Source organism: Hirundo rustica, chromosome 3 (assembly GCF_015227805.2).
Source record: "Hirundo rustica isolate bHirRus1 chromosome 3, bHirRus1.pri.v3, whole genome shotgun sequence".
Lineage (NCBI taxonomy): Eukaryota > Metazoa > Chordata > Aves > Passeriformes > Hirundinidae > Hirundo > Hirundo rustica.
In genome coordinates, this window is record NC_053452.1 from 18955601 (window position 1) to 18976676 (window position 21076).

The window sequence follows — 21076 nt, forward strand, 5'->3', positions numbered from 1 at the left end:
TCTCTGGTGTGCACTTCATTTAAAAGTTTAATATTACAATATTCACGCATTAATCCTGATTGTCCCCATATCCAGTTCTGCCTGGTCTTGGGAAACTATAAAATCAATTTATACAGCACGGCTGAAAAGCAAAAAATTGTTGGATTACCGTACTGTGGCATACAATAAAAATATAGTGTTATCTAGGGAAGCCTGTAGCTGATGAGAGCATAAATATCAACCCCCCAACTCATACCCCTGAGTATTTGATTCCCACATCTTATAGAAACAAGGAACTCTGCTGAACAGTGTGACATTTCATCACTTTGGGTTTGCTATGATGAATAATATTATATGCTATTGGTCTAGAAGAAGTATTACTATAGTAACTAGCTCATGATTCATTTCTTATGTTTGTTTTTTTTTTTTTTTTTGCTGTATTTCCTAAGGGTTGCCTGTCTAGACTAAGATTGTTTAACTCATGGTAATTAATTTTTTCCAGAGTGCTAAAAATATGGGACAGATAAACAACAATACTTAGATACTGCCTTTTGAAAAGCACAGCAGGCCCATAACATTCTTGAAATTATGGGAATATTGTTTTGTTTTATTTGTCACATTTTTATTAGTGGCTTTCTATGTTGTGTTAATCCAGTTTAGTGACCTAAGGCTGGATTCCCACACTGACAGTATTGCAACTCTAATGAAATCCTTAGACAGCTAATATATAAAATGTTACATCTGAGGATGAAAACAGAAATGGGGTTGGTTGGTTTAAATCCAAGTAATGAGATCACTTATTCATTTAAATCAGTAAAAAGAAAATCTTGGCATAAGTGACGTATTAATATTTCATATTCTGGTTTTGTACATATTTAATTCCTTATGATGACGCTTATGGGTCACCAGTCTACAAGCACACGGTGGCAAGTATCATCTTTATTACAGCGCCTTATCAGCAAAATGAATAGGAGATTGTGTTAGGTACTTGCCCATTTACTGAAGCATATAGAGAGCTTGGTGTGCATTTAATGCAATCTTGTTTTTATTATGGTAAAAGGTGGTGTTTGATTATTTTTTAAAACTGGATTGTTTCAAAAATTAATCATCCCTGTCAAACCATGTTTAGAATTTTTTATAGATAGAAATGAGAATAAGTAAATTAAATAAAAGCTAGATTAAATAAAATAGATAGAAATTAGAATTCATAGTTGTTCAAGGTTCCCATAAGAAATGCGGAACTACCATTTCCAAGAAGAACCATTTTAAAGTAGTTTAAATTACCTTAAGGATAATAAATATGCACACAGATAAGCTTATTTAAGCACATTTTGTATTTTAAATTAACTTAGAAACATGAAATATTATTGGAAACTGAAGAAGTAATTTATTCTCACATGCTTCTTTTTCACAGAATAGGAAAAAACTCTCTGGTTTTATACTTTTAAAAATTTCTGGTGGAGTTTGCAGCTTGAATAGAACTAGCCATTAAACTGAACTGTCTGAGTAAATGGAGATTCAGAGAATATTCACTCTGTATTTGCAGAAAGCTGACCAAACTTTGTCTTCAGGTCTTTAATTATTTCTGCCTAATACTTGATTTGATCTTACGCCAGTCTAGGCCTCAGAGTACCAGTTTTATCATTTTCAATGGCTCTGTTGGAAATTTAAAAGTTTAGGAGCTGGGAGGAGGTTGTGGGATTTATTGTTCGGCAATTTGGCTGAATCATATCCCAGGATAGCCATGGAAACTTTCTGTAACAAAAACACAGAAGTGATCTCTGTCAGCAGAAACAGCAAAAAATTTACTTTCTGCCTTTTATTTTCCATTTAAGTGATGGCAAGTTCAGGGATCACAGAGCAGCATATGACATTTCATAAGGGTTCATAAATTATTCAGTCGGACTTGTTGGATTACAAAAGCCCGGGAGTAACAAGTGCTTCTTGCATTATAAATGAAATGGCCTATTTACAAAGATGACACGGCTATATTAATTGTGAGAAGTTGTGATTAAAGGGATAGGCCTGTGCTGTTTAAGATGTTAATTAGAAGAAACTCCTTTTCCAGAAGAAACAAATGCATCTTTTTGGTTTGCTGTGCGTTTACTGAAGTGCTTTCCTGATTGTGTTCTGAACCACCTTCCTTTTCCAGCAATTTTAAGTGGTTTTTCCTTGTGTATTAGCCTAACATCAAGGCAGTAAAGAATCCTGCATCAAGGTGCACATTCAAAATTAAAACAGGTGATGACTGGCATCCATGGGCAGGAAATTCAGCTTGTTGCCTGCTGCATGACACTTGGTCAGGCACCAGCTGGGGTGTGCTGTCTGCTGTGAGCGTTGGATGGTAATTGGAGTAACTAATTGGAGGCGTGACCCCTGAAATAAAGATGCTGTTATTACATCTGCAGTCATCTGCATCATGCAGAGCCCAGGAGCCTGCCCTGCTGACACTGCAGCTCGTGCTCCTTTCTCCCTGGTGGTATTCCCAGGCAGAAACAGTTCCTGGGTGGTTCCTAGAACACCCATTTTGTCCTCTGAGGACACTTTATCCTGCTTACGTCTCCTCACATTCCTTCCCCTGTACCTGCTCTGGAGGGAGCAGCAATTCTTGGGATTTCTAGAGAGATGTCAGCTTGTTTTAGCACAAAAATGCCCAGGGACTTGTCATACCTGAGTAGGGATTTTAAGGTTGAGCTGATCGTCACCCATAGGAGCATCTTTGAGTGACGGCCCCTCTCCAAGGCCCATTGAGAAGAGGAGAAAGGGAGGTGATGAACGTGCTGGTTGGGCAAGATTTGGTAGCACAGAGGTCTTGGAGGGGAGTGCAAGGGCAGGTGGTGGGTCGGCTTAGGGTGGGCTCTGGTGAAGGAGGATAGAGAACACAGGCGGGAGGCCAGGGCTGTGGGAGAAGATGAAAGATTAGGAAAACGAGGAATTGCAAATGAGTCGACCTTTCAGCCTTTTGAACGACCAGTTGCCTCTCTTGGTGTCTGTTGCCCTTCATGCAAAACTTCCACGTTCATTTTGTACTGCAGATGGGTCAGTTTGGTGCTCATGAGCTGCGTTACACACTGATTTTCTTTTTTCTGCCATGGTGCTCTTGTGTTCTAAGAAGGATAAAGAAGCTTAATGGTGCTCTTGATTTGACAGATCAGCTTGTGACTTAAGCAAAATACCTGCCCTTGGAGGTCTTTTTTGCTGTTCTGTTTCTCCGACAAAATAATTTGAACTTCTCCTTTTCTTCCAGAGGCTTGTTAGGCTGCCCTGGGTAAGGCTTAGCCGAGTGAGGAGGGATATCCAGCCGTGCTGGGAGCTGGGAGCGTGTTCTGCAAGGATAGCAAGGGAGGTTGTGATTCACATCTTAAACAGGGCAGGGTTTTACAAAGCTGCTGAAGTCTCAGGGAAGCTTAAGCGTTAGTGACCCTTCAGGGATTAAGGAGAGTTTTGATTTTAGCAGGCATTTCACTAATGAAATCATAGCTTTATAATTAAATTTCCCTTCCAAGTCTAGATGTTAATCGAAGCACATCCTTCCTTTTCTTGTTCCTGGGGTACATGGATAGTTCAATTAACATCATCAACAGCAAGGAAGCATAAACAGCCAGAGGCACACAGCGCTGTGCCTGCGTGGCTTCCACAGAAACGGGGCAGAAACTCCTAAAGGGATGAAAATGACTTTTCCTTTGTACAAGACAAGCAAGCCCTTGGCATGTTTGCACTCGTGGCCCTTCTGGTTTAGTCCCAGAATGGCTTTTTACTGAGAGCTGGCCTAAGATAACCTGCTCCTGCAGTGTTTACAGACTCCCAAAACGTGCGTGCAGACAGTCTGGTCCTGCCACAGTCTGTGAAGCCTCCGCCTCCCTCTGCTTCTGGGTGAGACAAATTTAGTGAACCCAAAAGATCTTGATGTACAAGAAGCCCCTTCTCCATCCTACTGGAGACAAACACTGAAAATACTCTCTGTCTTGAATATTATTGCACATTATATGTCACTTTTCATTCACTGGGTGTAGGCAACAAACTGAAATGAGAGTGATGCCTGTGTTTAAGAATGAGTGCAGCCAGTTCTGAGCTCACATGCATCATCAGTGTGTCAGTGAAATGTTTTATAGCAGCTTTAGAGGCACAGAAGTCCATCAAATCTAGATTAGAAATCACCTTGCCAGCGCCATGAATTTACAAGGAGCTGTAAGATACGGAGGTGAGGGAAGAGGGAAACAAGGAAAACGAAACATGAAGCTGAGAAAAAGAAAAAGAGAAAAACAGATTTATGGGATGAACTGAGGGATTCTTCCTCCTGCCTTTTTTTAGGCATGTCTGAAGATCACTTGTGGTTATCATGATTTCTTGTCATCACACATATGTAATTTGTGTGTAATATGTAATTTTCCCCTGGATTCCAACATTTCAGACTTTTCATTGGGGATGAGATGAATCATTTTATGTTGGAGTACAATGCAGAATTCTAGGAGCAATCTGATCAAGTTATTTGCAATGATTCATTTTATATCCCAAGGAGGGCATTGCTTATTTTTCAGTCTTCTCATTAATTTTACATTATTTTACCTGACAATACCAAGTAACTTAGGTAAAGTAAGCACCCACATAATCTGCTTGAGAGTTATCCAAAATAAGAGCATTTTCTGGTTGTCCCAACAGTAGAAATGTGGTAAATTGGTAAATACCAAACCCAAAATATATTCTGTATCAACTGCATGCTTTGTTGGTTATGGTGACCTTATGTGCTCATTAACCTTACCAAGAAGACATTATCGTCCATGATATTTTACACTACATCCCTTAAAGGTGATGTGATATGGAAAGTCAGCAACTTGGACCAAATATTACGCTATTTTGATTACTGAAATAGTCAGTTCCAGCAATTATTGTGTGATCTTTACTTTAGGGGTTTAAAGCCATGCAATAACATCCCATAAAGTTGCTGCTAATGATGTAGTATTGATTATGATGACTGCTGGCCTTACTAAATTTTTACTATATAAGCAACATGAAAGTTTACTACTTTATTTAACAAGTGTGTTGTATAACTTTTACTAGTAGGTGGTGATGATGATTTCCCCTTCCCTCCTTCTAACCATGAGAAAAAGCCCAGTAATCTTCTTTTCCCTGAAGGCTCATTGAAGGGTTTGTCAAGAAACAGAATCCATTGTAGTTTGAAGTTACTTTTTTTATCTTACTTGATATATTTTTATCTTTTTCCTGAAGGATCGCAAGTTTTTATTATACTGAAAAGATTTGCTTTCTCTTCCGAAGACTTGTATTGTGGCTCTGGCTGAGAAGTTTTTTGGCTTTTTTCATCAGGTTCTAAAGGGATTGGAGCATAAGATGTCGGTAGTATCTCATCTATAATGTAGGATTACTCCTACCATTAGAAAGTTACTGTATCACAACTTGGAGTAGCTGCTCTTAAATATATAGTTTTGAAAAACAAAGATTGTGAGGAAAAAAGTTACCAAGCTGTATCTCATTAAAGACATGTATTTACAAATTTTTGATAGGGTGGAGCTTAACTAGGTGAGATTATATGGAAAGGATTATTATGTAAAGGGTCCAAGTCTGCTATCATTAAGAACTGCTGAAAGATGGCAATTCCCAGGGATGTTTGAGCCCTATTGTTCTTGAATATTGTACCAGAAATTTTATACTTAAATTGGAAAAGACTGATGGACTTAGCTGTCAGCTAAATAAGCTGTTGAAACTTCAGCACAGCTATTGTGTGGAGGAACAGCCCTGGTGAAAATCAGAGCAGTTCCTGGCTCCTCTGGATGGTGGCAATCACCCCTTTGGAACACCTGCAGTGCCTGTTGTGCACTGGAGATCCTCAGCACAGGGGCAGCCTCCCCACACCTTCCTCATACATGTCCTTCCTCCTTCCCAGCCCAAGCATAGCCCTGGCTTCACTGCTTTGTGCCTGGGTCATCTACACCTTCATAAAGAAGCTGGACATACAGGTGCCTTCCACTGGCCTTCAATTTGGGTCGAGTCTTCTGTTGCTACCTATGGAGCAAAGATGGGGTTAGGGTTTTGTTTGCTATGCCTTCATGGCTTTTCCATGAGATGCTATTATATTGCATGTGACATCTGCCTAACTGGCTCTTCCCTGAGGCTTTTTCCTTCTTCCCTACTTCAGGAACAAGCAAGTATGCCGTGATCCTGTGCTGAGTCCATGTGTCATCTCTTATGCAGCGGCTGAATAACAGCTGGCTACTGGCTCCGTAGAAACTAGAGGGTGCATAATTCAATTTTCCCATTCGTGTTCCAGTTTCTACTCGGGAATTCCTCTTGGGGATAGATTTGTCTGCTTGCTAACTGCACTTGATAAAAAGAACCTGAGAGACAAACACACTGCAAAAGGATCCCTAGGAGGAATGGAAATCTTTGCTTGTGAAGGGTCAACAGAAAAGTGGTAGTAGGGTCACAGAATTAGCCTGCACCAGGGGAGAAAACATTCTTGCCTTCCATGTTGAGTTTTGTGCTGACGGGCACAAAATCTCTAACTTTGCATATTAGACTTAATGAAAACTGAGAAATGAGCTTGGATCTTTTTTTTTTAATACCAGGCAAATTGTGTGTGACCTCAGCGCCTTTCCTTTTTCTGTGTTGTTGCAGAGGCAAAGTAGTAGGCAGTAGTGTACTTTTCCCTGATGCAGCTAGTGAGAAAGGACACATATCTCAAGGTGGGTTATAATATTCCTCGCCTGACTGCAAATTCTGACATTACTGAAGTAACAAAATTGATCTAAATGTCATGTTATCCCTTGGTTTAATGGGAAATAATTAAGATCTTCGCTGACATTATTAAAGGTTGTGGGTTTGCTGTCTGAAGCATAAGGAGCTTCTTTTTAATCCCCAGTAAAAATGGACAGCCTTTCTCTGTTAGTAAGTACTGCCTACAGCGTGTAATCCCATGATCATAATGACTGTGCTTCTCCTTGTTCATCCCGTTGGCAAATGACAGAGGTCTGGGGCCATTTGCACCAGAGGACTTGAGCTGTGTGGCAGATGAACAGGTGTGGGTGGAATTCAGGGATGTGTTTGACTTGGTCACTGCACTGACCCTTCCGCTCCCAGGACAAACTGCACTGGGTGGAGGAGTGCGACTGCACAGGAGCAGCTGCTCTGCTGCTCTTTTGCTGTTTCAGCCAGGAGAGGGGATGATGCTGAAGTGGAGAGGGAGGTCCATGGATGTTGGAGCACTGCAGAAGGGCACAGGCTGGCTGTTGGTTGTGGAATTCGGGCTGGGTTCTGTCCATCACATCACCTCCCGGGAATGGTAGCCTGGTTGGGGAGTTCAGCGCAGGACCTGGAAATCAGGAATGTGCAATCCACCCTGGTGAGCCCACAGTGTGTCCTGCCTCAGCTCACAGGAGCAGGTAATGGGGCATACGGCACAGTGGCTTGGTGTGGGCTGCCTGCTTCTCCAGTAGCAGCTGTCAGCCAGGGGACTGAGCAGAGACATTCAGTGCTCAAATGCAAGAGCCCTTCATCACCTTCAGTGCTCTCCATTTGGCTGCCACAGCGTCACAACGAGCCCATGGCAGAGGGAATGATTTAGCCTTGGGAAACGGAGATTTATTTCCTAAAGTCCTTTAGTGTAATATCTTCCTTCTCTCTGACTGCACCGTGGAGGCATCTCATTCTTATCATGCAGGAAGTGGCTGAGGCTCTCTGATACTATTCTTTTTAAATCAAAACATTAAAACTACCATGCAATGATTTTCACATTTTCCAGCCATCCCTCCTGCTAGCATTAATTGCCCCCCTGCTGTTCCTGTTCCAAAGCTATTTGCTTTTTCTGTATGCGGCCCTTGTTCAGTGCTGCACTAAACCTTTGCTGCTTTGCAGCAAAAAAACCTTCCACTTACGTAAATGGCATTGAAATGAGTTTGATAAAGTGATAAACAGTCACATTTAATGATTGCAACTGTTGGGGTTTAGTTTGTTATTTTATAGTTAATTTTGTGGAGGTAAAGGACTTTACAAACTCCCTTCGTATCAATGAAGTAATACAGCACTCCCATAACAGTGTTTGGAAAGTGTGGTAGGACCACCAAACCAAAGTGATAAGGGGGTCACATCCATGAAACATCACAGTGTCCCTTTGCCCTCTGGCAGATCTCCCTCCCATCTTGAAACCTCCCTCTACTTAGCAGTTCTCCTATTTCAATTGCTGTGTCTTTGGATGGCAGTTAAGTTTCAGGCCCCTTTATTTCCTCTTCCTCTCTGTTCTGACACATTATTATTCTTACCAGTGACTGTGCGAGACCTCCAAAATCCCACAGTCCCCAGAAGTAATTACAGATACATTACTGAGCAATCCCCACTGATAGGCTGGGTCAAGTGCTTTATTTTTATCCAGAGCAGCTACCAAGGAGTGTGGTTGACTTTTGGTTCCCTGATAGCTGTGTGAAAAGGCAGGAGTGCTTCTGTCACCTGAGCATTTCAGCCGTAGCTGGGGCTGGGTCCTCTCCCAACTCTGGAGTTCCTGGTACCTAAGCAGGGTTGCTAGCGGTAATATGGAATTTACAAGGTCCTCACTAAGATAATGGATAAAGATAGAAAAAGCATGAGGAGTAAACGAGCACAGTTTGATTGTATCCTTGTCTGACACAGGGTTTGATGACCTGCAAGCCTGTGCTGATCCTGGAGCTCCTGAACATGGCTACAAGACGCCCAGCGCAGGTGTTTACTTTGAAAGCGTGGTGGTCCGGTTCCATTGCCAAGAAGGATACAGGCTCAATGGTACTTCCAAAAAACTTTGTGTGAGACACTTTAATGGCTCCCTGAGCTGGAAACCCAGTGATAAACCTGTGTGCCTACAAGAAGGTAAGTCAGTTTTCTTCAAGCTGTTCACCACGTCAGTTCTTCTCGCTTGTCCATGTACCATGTCTGCGTGTCTCTGGACAAAACACAACAGGCTAGAGCCCGTTTCACTGTGTCTTATTGGATACATACTTCAATTTTCTGTCATAATCCTCATTTGTCAGCTAAGTTTAAGCCATGAGAGGCTGTGTGTGTTGAAAGGGACATAAAGAAATGTGAAAACAGAATTTGACCTCCCCTTTTAACCAGTTACAAATTGATGCAGAGAGGAAGAACAACCTCCATTGTAAGGTAACTGTAACTATTTATTAAAGCTGCCCACTTAATATTTCTTTCTGCAATATTTTACTAGGAAAAATACAATCAGTTTCCAATGCTACTGCTCCTGCTAATCAGGAATTTTAAACAATAGCTTTTTATGATGTATGTATGAGTCAAGTGGCAAAATCAAATACACATAGACTGCAGAAGCTTAAAGCCAGGGTAGAAGTTTACTCTGAGATAATTCAGACTATTATGGCATAAACCAATTTATTTTTATTGTATATTTGAAATTGTATTTGGTTTTAAATACTTAGGATGTTATGTTGCTTTCTTCTTCTAGGTCTTAGAGGCAGGATTAATTTGAATTTCATAACTGTAAATTTTGGCCAAAGTACACCCAAGCAGCACAAATTATTTATTTCACCAAGTATATTAAAGATATAACCTGTCCTTGTTGTTGATTTATTTTTGGTCAACAGAGCTATTAAAGTCAACAGACATGAAAAGTGTTAGTTAAATAAAGTGTTTACATTTTAGTGTTGTGACTTCTCCACCGAAGGCATTAGCCATTGCCTCATTGTCTTCATGGTGGAAAGAGATAAATTCTGCTTCAGGTTACCTTTCACCATTTAAATCAAATAAATACATGGACTTTATTCAGAGCTAGCTGAAGAATTATGTGGCTCACAAAAACACTTCCTGAATAGGATCATGCATCACTTAGCCTTTATAAAAACTGCAGGTACTTGTTTGTGGTGCTGGAGGGGTAGGCGTGAGCATCCTGTGCCAGGACAGGGATGTGCCACAACAGGGACAAGCAGGGCCTGGGAAGACCATGCTCAGGAGGGGTATGTGAAGGGAACAATCCTAAATATGGCCAGTGTGAAAGTGGTGCATGAGATATTGGCGAGAGTAGCCAGAGGCAGCTGGTAAGGAGTGCATGGGCTTTCAGGCAGCTGGCCCATTGGCAGGAGAAATTTTGTTAAAATATGTTCTCCTGGACATGTGTGAGGGGCACAGTTGTGAGCTGTCCCATGAGGTGGCAGCTGATGCCTGGAAATAAAGACAAAGGGGTGCCAATAGCACCTCATCATATGATCACATGGGTCAGCTTCAAAGAAACATCCTGATGCTTTTAAAAATTACTGTGTATGGAAATCGTGCACTCTTTTGTGACAGACACTTTTCCTAAATGACCTTGTCTCTCATCTCATGGTTATTTAAGAAAAAATACATACAGAGTGGCAGCAGTCTGTGTCTAAACTGGCTATTGGAGCTACCAGAGAAAGCTTTAATGTTTGGAAATTCTGTTTCCTTAAGAACAGCAGGGAGCTAGGAATGCTGATCTGCATCTTTGAAATGTTGCCTGTATCATCCACTGCAGTTGTTAAAATAAGCATTAATGTGTTTTATTGAATATTCAAACCTCTTCCCAGGCCCTCCAGCCCAGTGGAAATCTGTGGAGGAAGTTTCTTATCACAATGCCACCAGCAACAAAACTGCCACTAGTGTCAGTGTGATCAACACTCAAGCCAGGTGTCTTCAAAAAAGAAAGAAATTGGAAGATGAGAATGTGATGGATGATGTGACAACAGTTGCTTTAGAGATAATAATTACTTTCCAGCGCAGAATGCTTAAAAAGGATTGCTAGCCAATGCTCTGATCAAGCAAAGCACTTAAGCTGGAGCATAACTGTAATTACGTGATTAGTCTTGTTAAAGTTCTGTGCTCAAAATTAGGCAGATGCAAAAACGCTTCTTATTATTTGGACCAAAGAGTAGGACCCTGATTTAGGATTTAGTGAAGCAACTGCTTAAGTACTTCCCTGATTAACATTATAATAATACCTCAGGTATTAGATTACAGCATTAATTCTTCTTTCCAATGCACAACAGCACCACTGATTCAGAAGAAATACTAAGAAAAGGCTCAGTGGCAGTCCATGAGGCCTAAGCGCTGGCTTAAGTGAGTTTCAGACTGATCCTTTTGCACACTAGGAGCAAAATATTGAGAGAGGGCCGTAGTAGGGAGGTGGGCAGTGTAGGAACGTGGGCACGTCTGGAGACAAGTTAAGAGAGAATTGCAATGGGGTTTGTGATTCTCAGCTGTCTAATGACATACATAAAAGTCTTCATTGCAGAAATTCTCTAATGATATATAGAAAGAAATTTGAAATTTCTAGCAACTGCTGGAGAAGGGAGAAGTTAATGTCTTCCCATTCATCATTACCTATCACAAGGTGAAATAAACTTTATGCTGCGTTTACCATTTACGGCGGGGGCTGGCTGCTCTGTGGGCTATGATATGCTCTACACGCCTCTCATCCCAGCATATATAAATGTCAGGCAGTGCCAGCTGAGCTTGAGCAGTAAAAACACTCCATACTTTGGAGTTCATTTATTCTCAGGAGTTTGGATTCGGCGAAGGATAATTTTATGTCTATATGTTATGTACGTTTAATTGTCGTGATGTGTTTACTAGCACAATCTCTAATCACAAGTGGATGCTATTTACCAAAGAAAGCAAAGCAACCTGTTTCAGAAAGTAATTGATTTTAGAACTAATATGTTTGCCTGGAGCTCTTCACCCAATCAATTTGATTTTATGGGTCTGTCATTTCTCGTTAAGAGGCAGGAGATTTTAAGTGTCAGGACGAGAATGAAGTTGCTTGACTCGGTGACCAATAAATGCCCTGTCAAAAATCTGTATGTTTAGAGTTATGTTCTTATGTTGATCTACAGCATGTTGTGACTGTACCTTTCATCAGCTCTAATACGGTTATGCACATAAATACCAAACCTCTGAGGTAGGAATTTTGTATTTACTGTTTAAGAGCAGTATGTCATGTTGTTCACACTTTAATCTAATCTTCTCCCACTGTGATAATGTGGCTGCTAAGGCTGTTGCCCTACTTGGAACAAGTGGTAGCTCTTTCCTATGAGATTGAATCTAAATTTACAGTCTGCATGGAGATGGCAACGAAGCAAAGAGCTGTGCCCTTCTCTCCCTGTGCTCCTGCAGGCAGACACCTTGGAGATGTTCTCAGTGCCTCATTCTCCCACTGACAGGGATGATAAACCTGCAGTGGAAGTAGTGGACTAGTACATGGTTTGACTACAGCTTTCCTGTAGGACATTCAGCCCTCCATTTGCTTTGTCCCTGAGTCTGAAATATTTTTATTTCCCCATCTCTTATCTGTCTTGCCCAGTGTTTGCTGATTCTTAAGCCTGGTTATGAGCACTCTGATATGTGTAACCAGGCCACAGCTCAATGGCCACAGATCTTAGGTGAAGTCTCTCTGCACTGTTGCAATACAAGCAAAGACAGTAAAGAGAAAGTGTTATTTAATATGCGCTAAAATACCATTTGCCATCCACAGAACAATCCTAATAACACAGTACTGTGGATTTGACAGTAGTAAAAAAACCCCAAGAGACAATATTGCTCTTGAATGTTTACTTTTAGGAGCACAGGGTGTAGATGAGCTGTCCCTGCATCAAACCAGTTCTTCATGATACTCCTTTCATCCTTCCTCCCTGTTTCTCTCTGTTCCAGCCTGCCAGTGGTGTGACTTGATGTGGTCGAGGCTAATTCAGGGACTTGTCCACAGTGAGATACACAGGAACACCTGACCTCTGCATTTGACTTTACATGCAGAGAGCAAACCAAACAGTGCCAGAGCAGTGATTAGGACACTGTTCTTCAGTTGCACACGCTCTTACAGTGCTGGAAAGGTCCTTGGCATGGTTTTGGCCAACAACCAGCAGTACTGCCAAGTAAATCCTACAAGCGCCTTCTTGGATTAGCATGGACCAGGGATAATTTTTGGATGGTAAGGACTCACCTGCAATAGATAGAAGCCATCCCAGGCCAGCTGGTACCCATGGATGATGTGGCTATCTCCGTGGTGTCTGGGTCACGCCTTCCTTCTGAGTTGCTGTTGTGGTCCAGGTGCTCTTGGGAGGAGGTAGGGTGATCTTCCTTCCCCATGGGCTGGAAGGAACAGTTCTGAGAGGTTCTGCATGGTTTGCACCTGAGCAAAACACTCTAACTATACTTTTAACTGAATTTTGTTCCTCAAACCAATCTTCTGTGATGGGAGATGCACTTGGTTTGCTAAAGCCAAGAGTTCCTAATGTACAAATCTTCATGAAATTAAGGGCAAGGTGAGCCCTCATGCCTGTCAAGCTGTTAAGCCTGCTGGCTCTACCCCACCTCTTTCTGGCCCTGCAAGATAAGAAATGTGTCCTTTTGGCTGGCCCATTTTAATACCTACACGGTAGATATAAGCAGATCATGTAAAATTGCCAGAAAGGAGTGTAAGTCACAGACTTTGCTGTTCGGTGCTGGTTAACGACCGTATATTCCCTTAAATGGTTTAGCAGCTTCCACGGATTTGCTGAGAAAGACTTAGAATAAAGTGGCTTATTTTCTAGGACAGGACATTTTAAAATGCAGCCACTTTCTTCTAGCTTTTCCGAGCAGAATTGGTGCCAGCTAATCCAGTTGTTTATGGAGAAGTGGCTACTGCAGTTTATGCCTGTCTAAGTGCTAAACAATATTCATTCAGCCAGTGGGAAAGCATTTGCTCGCAAGCATCAGGAAAAAGAGCTGTAATATTGTGGTCCATTGGTCTGGTGTTTAGCTGGGACTTATAATAAGGCTGTTATCAAGGTCAGCCAGGATGTGGCAGGCAGAGGAGGGTGCAGTGAGCAACTTATCGCTGTTCTCTGCCAACATCTACCTGATTAAAATGATCCCATCTACAGCTGTTCCTTGGAATAATGGGGATGGAATCACTGTGATAGATCATTGTTACAGAATCCATTTCCCCCACTTTGGAAGTGAAATCTGATGTTTTACTGTGCTGTGTGTATACACACCTCCTTTATTTGTATTGCAACAGGAAGAGGTTTTAGCAAGAGAGGGAGCTTCTCACTGGTGTTATTTTCTGGCATCCATCTCCAACCTCTTGCTGCGTGGCTGCCAAGCAGGTTCTCCATCTGTCTCATCCCATCCTCATGGGGTGCCCAGGACAGCCTCTTCATGACAGCATTTATGGCTTAGTGTAAGGCATTTCTTCTGGGGCATCCTCTGCTGTCTTCTCTGCTGATTAACTTTATATATAGAGAGAAAACTGTTCCATCTTTGAAAGTAATGTCTGCACCTTCGCCAGTGTGTTTTACAGCCTCCAGTTAGGGCATGGATCCTCCCAGACTTGTGCATTTATAAATGAATAAATTCTAAGAAAACTTCTTGCTGCAGTTTCTCTACCCACCTGGCGGGCTGCCAGCCCTTCCTGCTACCAGCAGCAGGAGGCACCTGCAGCAGCTGCCAAGAAGCTGAAAAGTACCAAGAGAAATGGAAGAATTTTTAACTAATGATGTACTCAGGCCTCATACCAACAAGTTAGCTAAGTACAATGTAGTTTAGAAACATCCCTGGGATGGGAAGGTACAAAGTGTGTTTTAACTGGGGGAGGAGCAACACTGTCCCCCTTCAGGTTAGTAAAATTTAGTGATGGAGTCTCAGAGTGATAGACCTCCCCCAACTAAATAAAAGCATTATGAAATACATTTGCTCTTTGTAGTTTGTGAGTGCTAAATGACAGTTTATCTTCCTTCTACTTGTGCTTCTAAACAAACAAGCTGTCACTATCACTTTGCTTAGTGCATACTAACAATTAATTGCTAAATGCAAATTTAGTTTTGCCTCTTCCTCTTTAGCAAGAATTACCAATGAAAATGGCAGAAACTTGGTCTTCTATGCAAGTGTCAAGGGATTTCTTTTTCTATTTTCATAATAAAAACAGTATTCCTAAGTGAATATAATTGTCTCTAATAGTAGAAGTGTTGGGGGAATAAAACAGCATAACTCAGGCTTATAATATTTTTTATCTTTCTTGTGTTTGAAATACTTCATGGGTTTTGATGCCTGGAAACTTTTATTACCATCTCTGTTATGGATTGACTGCTGGCAGGCAAACAAAATTTTTCTCCCAATATTTAATCTTTCCCTGTGTTCTGTTTCATCTCGCTTTGCCTTTGTGATGAGGATGAACTTTGAGTCACCCAGACTATTCCCTCATACTCCCTTGGCTTGTTTCTCAATTATTCAGTATTACTAGGGGATTTTTCACCTGCTTCCCCTTTCTACTTTCCACATCTTTCAGTGTTCTGAGTTTCATTCTGTATTTTGGTGTCTTTGGCACTGGTATCTAGAGTGAGATAAGTGACTGTCAGATGCATGTGCCACAGCATAGTGATTTTAGTTAAAACCGGGCAGAAACACCAATTAATGTAGGGATTTCATGTTTGCTAAGTTGTGTTTGCCAGATTTAGTGTACTGGTCTTAGGGTTACTCTCTTTTTTTTCTTGTGGGAGAGGATTAGGAGAAGCAAAGCAGGCTCAAGCTTTAAAAAAACCAGTTTTATTAACACACGCTAAAAGAATGGAAAAGTTGAAAAAAAAAACCCCAAAAATCAAAATGAAACTTCAAAACACTCTTCCCTCCTCTTACAAACTGTTAACTTTCTTACAAACAACGTCGAGAGACATAACCTGTGATTTTTAGTCAGTTTCACCATTTAAACATAATCTTTCATCACTTTGGGAGAGGAGTCTCTCTAGAGTCTTATGGAGACATTCACCACAAGACAAAAACAGTCTTGTGGCTCCCAATGTCACAAATCTGCAACTGTCCAGAGTTTTTGCAGATTGTGCAGTCCCACCCATTGTCAGCCTTTCCCCTGGCTACTCAAGGGCCTCTCTGACTATTTGGGGTACTGTTTAAGAATGCTTCTTCTAGTACAAAACAAGGATTCTCTTCTTCTATCTCTAAAATCGTCTCTATCTCAAAAGAAATAAAGACCTCCTTTTACCCCAGGAGCCAAGGGCTTCAAATCACTTTCTCTCTAAAAACATCTTTGTCTCAACAGCTGAGACCTCCTTTTAACCCAGGAGCGAGAGGCTTTGAGATTCTCACTTAAATCTCAATTATATCAATCCTCAACTTTGATTAGAACCAGCATTCCTCCAGACCTTAAGATATTACAAGAAACAGTCCATTTCTCCATAGGTTACCCCAGAGAAGTCCAGTTAAAAATGTCCACATCCTCAATCCCTCCTTCTAATAATTTTTATCAGTTCTTTCACTCTTGCTCCACTGACTTCATGTGGTGCCTTTTCCGCATCCACTCTGTCTCTTTCTTTTCTCTCAGGGAAGGGTTAGGCCTTGGAAGCTTCACGTTGCCAGGAAAGGGCTAAATCTGCCCAGGCCTGCCGTGGCCATGTGCCGCAGTCTCTCCCCCAATGCGCCTCGGATCAGCGCGGTTCCTTCTCTCCACCCTTTTCTTCTCTGTCTGAAATGACCGGAGGAGGGGAGGGCGGGGAGCTCTGCACACCCCTCGGTGACAGTCGGGATGGCCTCGGCCCAACTGGGCCCATGGTTGTTTTCAGGAGCCCGGCGGAGATCCCTCCCTGCTCCGGGGGCTCTGGGGCTCCAGGGTGTTTTTAAAAGTAGTGGATTGCAATCTCTCCTCCCCCACCGGGAGCCGATGGAGCCCGGCCGGGCCTTGGGCCAGCTCCCCCCCCAAAAAAGGGTGTGGGAGGGAGAGCAGCAGGCCCAACTCGGTGTTACCTGTTCAGCTGACCCGGAGGAAAAGGGCTGACCTGAACAAAATCAGGATTTATATGGGTACTTCCCAAAGTCACATTCAACGTTCTCAGTGGTCAAAGCAGATGCCAATAGCCCAGCCTAGCTTCCGATAGGTCCCTGTCCTTTCCAAAACAATTCCAAGGCCCTGACAGACTAACACTGCCCACTCCTCCCTAAGTAAAAACCAAACTGTGCCAGCCCATGACACACAGACAGGTACTACAGCCCATCCCTGTGTATCACTCAGGTTTGCAGTCCCTTCTTGAGATCTTCTATAAGTTCTTGAGATGCTGCTCAGGACCCTAAAAATCATGTCCTCTAAAGGCATATGAATGCAGGCAAACAAAACTATCTGGTTTAAAACATAATCAAGGAGATTAAAGTGAAGGCATTCTCACAATGAACTCTGTGGAATGGAGCTGGATAAACCCTTGTGAATGTACCTGATTTTCATCTGTCTCTCTGCTAAAACTGCAGCTTTCCTGTGTTCCTTGTGCCATATCTGTATTTTATCTTTTCTTTCGTCCTGTCCTTAGTGCTGTCAGAGTCTGCCTTTGCGTGGAACCTTGGGATAGTCAGACTTTGGGGTGTAATTTGCACACATGATGAATGGAGGGCCACATTTAACCACAGTCTTCCTAAAGGCTCCTGATTTTGTCGGTTTTAAAAAGGCTGGGGGAATGATCCATTACTGTAGCACCTTAGCTTCTCCTGCGGTGCTATAGACTTTGTAAAATGGTGGTTCACTAGGGAAAGGGCGCTTTTAATGAAATGCATGTATTTTCCAAACAGTTTAAGCAGAGCACTTGTATTGAATGCTAACTTCTGTTTAAGAGCTTACTGATTACTGAATAGCTAGCCATGTTTTTTTAATTAAGTTACTATTTCTTTTTCTCGTGAAGTCACAGATTGCCTTGTTCCACATGTTGAAGATGCAGAGGTTCATAACAAGACATACAGGACTGGCGATAAGTTAATAATCAGCTGTCATGAAGGATTCCAGATCCGTTACCCTGACTTAGACAACATGGTTTCCATATGTCAAGACGATGGAACATGGGATAATCTACCCATATGTCAAGGTTTAGTACTCCAGCACGTCCTGTTTCATAGCTCATGCATCTTGTGATAGTTTGCCAATATTTTTTTCCTACAGTTGTAAGAATGACAGTGATCTGATAAGCTCCACAGTGCAGTGTTTGACTCGTGCTGCTGCTACGACTTTTTTGATTTCTCTTCTCCTTTGCTTACTGCAGGAAAAATGTTGCTTCCTGAACATTCCCATGCTTATAATACTACTTTAAATACTGCTTTTGGTTTGCAAAACTCAAATCTGACATAGATACACTGCAAAAAGTAAAAAAAAAACAACCGAGGTAATCAGTCTGAAGTTCTGATGGGCATTTGCATTTTTTCACCAATTAATTTGTGGAAAAATTTAAGCTTCTAACTGTACTTTATCTTCCTTTACCTGGTGCAGAAGGCAGGAGAAGAGGAGAGAAACTGAAACCTGTTCTTCTGTCAGAGTTTTCAGCAGAGCTGTTGATTAGATTCACAGTCCATTAAACCTTTACGTATTGACTGAAAATTCAGGGTGTGCACAGGGATGATTTTGGCCAGAAAAGCTATTAGCTGTAGAACTAGAAGTATCAACAGCATGGTATCCCAGCTCAGCTTAGACGGTGAGAAACGGCTGGGGGTAAGCCAGCTTTAGTGAATGGAAATTCAATAACCCTGGGCTCCGTTTCTCTTCGCATTTCTAATAAGCACGTCTGAGTACCCCTGACTCCGCTTTAACCAAGTCACGTCTTCGTAACAAGCTTGGCCCACTCAACAGCAGCGAGAGATTCTAACTGAGGAGCAGACTGGGATAGTCCCAACTTTCCTCAAACCCATCTGTCACCTCATAGAGCTAACACTTCTCTGTAGGCACTTAATTACACTGTCGCACCGATTTGCAGAGTCAGGGCAGGCAGGCAGGGGAGCCGGGACACTTCTCGGGAGCAATAGCACATCCTGTCCCCCAAGATCTTGCCTTCAACTGTGGCAGAAACTGAGACATATTACTAGGCTAGCATAGCATTTTAGATGCACACATTGTATCTGAACAGGCCTGACAGCAAAGGGGAGATTTTGCAAAACCATAGCAAAGCGGACGCCAGTTTTGGGGTATCTTATCAGCGATGGCATCGCATGTGGCAGTATGAAGTGTACAGCCCCTCTCTGTGGGGGTGCACCTCACATCTAATTCAGGTAGATTAGGACTCTTGCAGCAGGGGGAGATGAATGCTTAAAAGATTGATTTGCAGATGCTGTACTTGCCAGAGACCCAGGCGCAAACTTTGTGACAGGCAATATTTACTGAGTAAGCAGAAGTATCCCAAATACCCCTTAGCTTGTTAGTTCTGTTGCTGTGTTTATACTGTGAAACACAATCAATTGCTCCTACTCGACGGTCAATATTAATTGCTTTTCAAAATGAAAGCAGTGCTAATAAAAGTTAAGAAATCAATTGCACAAGACCCGAGAACTGTGATTACCAGGCAGACAGTGAATAGGCAATTCAGATTCAAGACCCTGCCATATTTTGCCAAATTCCATAAAGTTACTGCAGAATTCCAGAATTTCGTTTTTGCCATGTCAGGCACTGGAAAGATCAAAGCCACTTGTCTGATTGCTCTAGGTAGGCTGGCACTTACATTTCTATAGCCCTTTCATTACAAAAGGCAGGGAAGTCTGATGACACTAAGATGCCTTTTTTTTCCCTGCCAGAGCAGGGGGGAAAGATTAAGAGTGTTTAAGAATCTAACCTCTCTTTTTGCCATGAGATAATAATATTAATTACTAGTCTGGAATGATGTTATTTAGTAGAAAAAATGTCAAAATGAAGTTTTTCAAGCAGCTTGACTAATTTAGAGACCTAGGAATTTTCACAAACGCTTGGCTGTCATACAAATTCAAATAAATCTCTGTCCTGCATGACCAGGAACATAATGAACATTAAAATTCTGAGCCAGCAGAAGGTCCAGAAGGACCAAATTTTCCCTGATACAGTTCAGAGAAGAGTAAGCTTGGTCTTGCTTGGGCAGTCTGTGCTCTTTTAGTCCCACTGGGGGCTGCTTATGTCGTCCTGCTCGATGGGCTGCTCAGTTTGCAGGAATTAGTGTGTTGTGTGGGGGGCATTCTCGATCAGGGCAGAAGCAGCAGCCAGCAGATAGGATGCTTGAAGCTTTACTTGAGCAGGGACATAACCAGCTGCTTAAACAGCTACGAAATCATTGCTCTGGTGATACAACATGCTGCAAAAAGCTTTCAAGTTGTTTTTTTTTAAATTTTCTTTTGGGTTTATTCCTCTCCCTCAAAAGACCATTGCAAGGAAATGGCTGCTTGAAATGCTGCTGAGCCTTCTTGTTTTAAATGCCAGTACCTTACAAGCAGTTCTCAGACTGATTTTTGTTTCCTCCTTTAGCTTAAAATTATGGGAGACCTACGAACATCCTTCACAAATTCTTAGTAGTGGCAAGAGACCTATTTATAGACTGCCATAATGCAGCTTCCATTAGTCACATAATTTTAAAATATTATTTTTCATGCCATGATTGCTAGTCATCTTTTCTCCCCATTACTGCAAATTAAAGAATTAAAAATATCAAGTATTACCCAGAGGGTAATTTCTAGGGCCATGAGGAACGACATGTTACAAAGACATGCCATCTGTTAAATTCGCTGCTCTTTGTTGCCCCAAATTTGGTTGGTGACCATTTAACTGTAGCTGCTCAGTACCAGCCATGACACGAATCCCTCAGGTGTAATTGCAGAAGCAGAACTGGAACACAGTCTCTGATTCTGTCTACATTTACAATTTCTGATGATAACAGGTACCTTAACTTTTTGATAACCTAGTCTGAGCCCTCACTCAATGTTTATCATGGGACTGCTCCTAGAAAGTCATTCCCTTTAGATTTGCTCAGACTAGAATTTCGAAGCCATTAATTCTGCCTGCAAATCTTTTACAGTTGCGTGCACTTTGTCACAGGAGCGGTTTTAATATTTAAAGAGGGTTTACATGCCTGTCACTTTTAGGAGGAGGAATAAAACTCACCATTTATATAAATGACAATCTTCATTTATTAAAGATTCTTCCTCAGAAAGAAATTGCCATCTGCTGAAACGGTGAATGTTTGTTAAACAGAATGCTGTCAGTTTCCGAAAACCTTTCCTGGATTTGTTGGGAGTGAAGCCCACGCTAGCAAAGCATGTGGGCTAAACAACAAAAGGGTTTGAAATGGGATAATGAGGCAGCTCTATCTGAGGGAGATCACGCAGACTTGCC

At 41.9% G+C, this 21076-nt stretch overlaps 1 protein-coding gene across 1 annotated transcript in view; it reads left to right on the top strand.

Moving 5' to 3' along the window:
* The window catches only part of SUSD4 (sushi domain containing 4), a 72388-nt gene that overhangs the window by 32329 nt on the left and 18983 nt on the right, over positions 1-21076 (top strand). Inside the window, exons 2-3 of the mRNA XM_058420100.1 lie at positions 8614-8826; positions 17646-17825. Of these exons, the coding sequence (XP_058276083.1) occupies positions 8614-8826; positions 17646-17825 (393 nt within the window). The remainder of the gene's footprint in view (positions 1-8613; positions 8827-17645; positions 17826-21076) is intronic.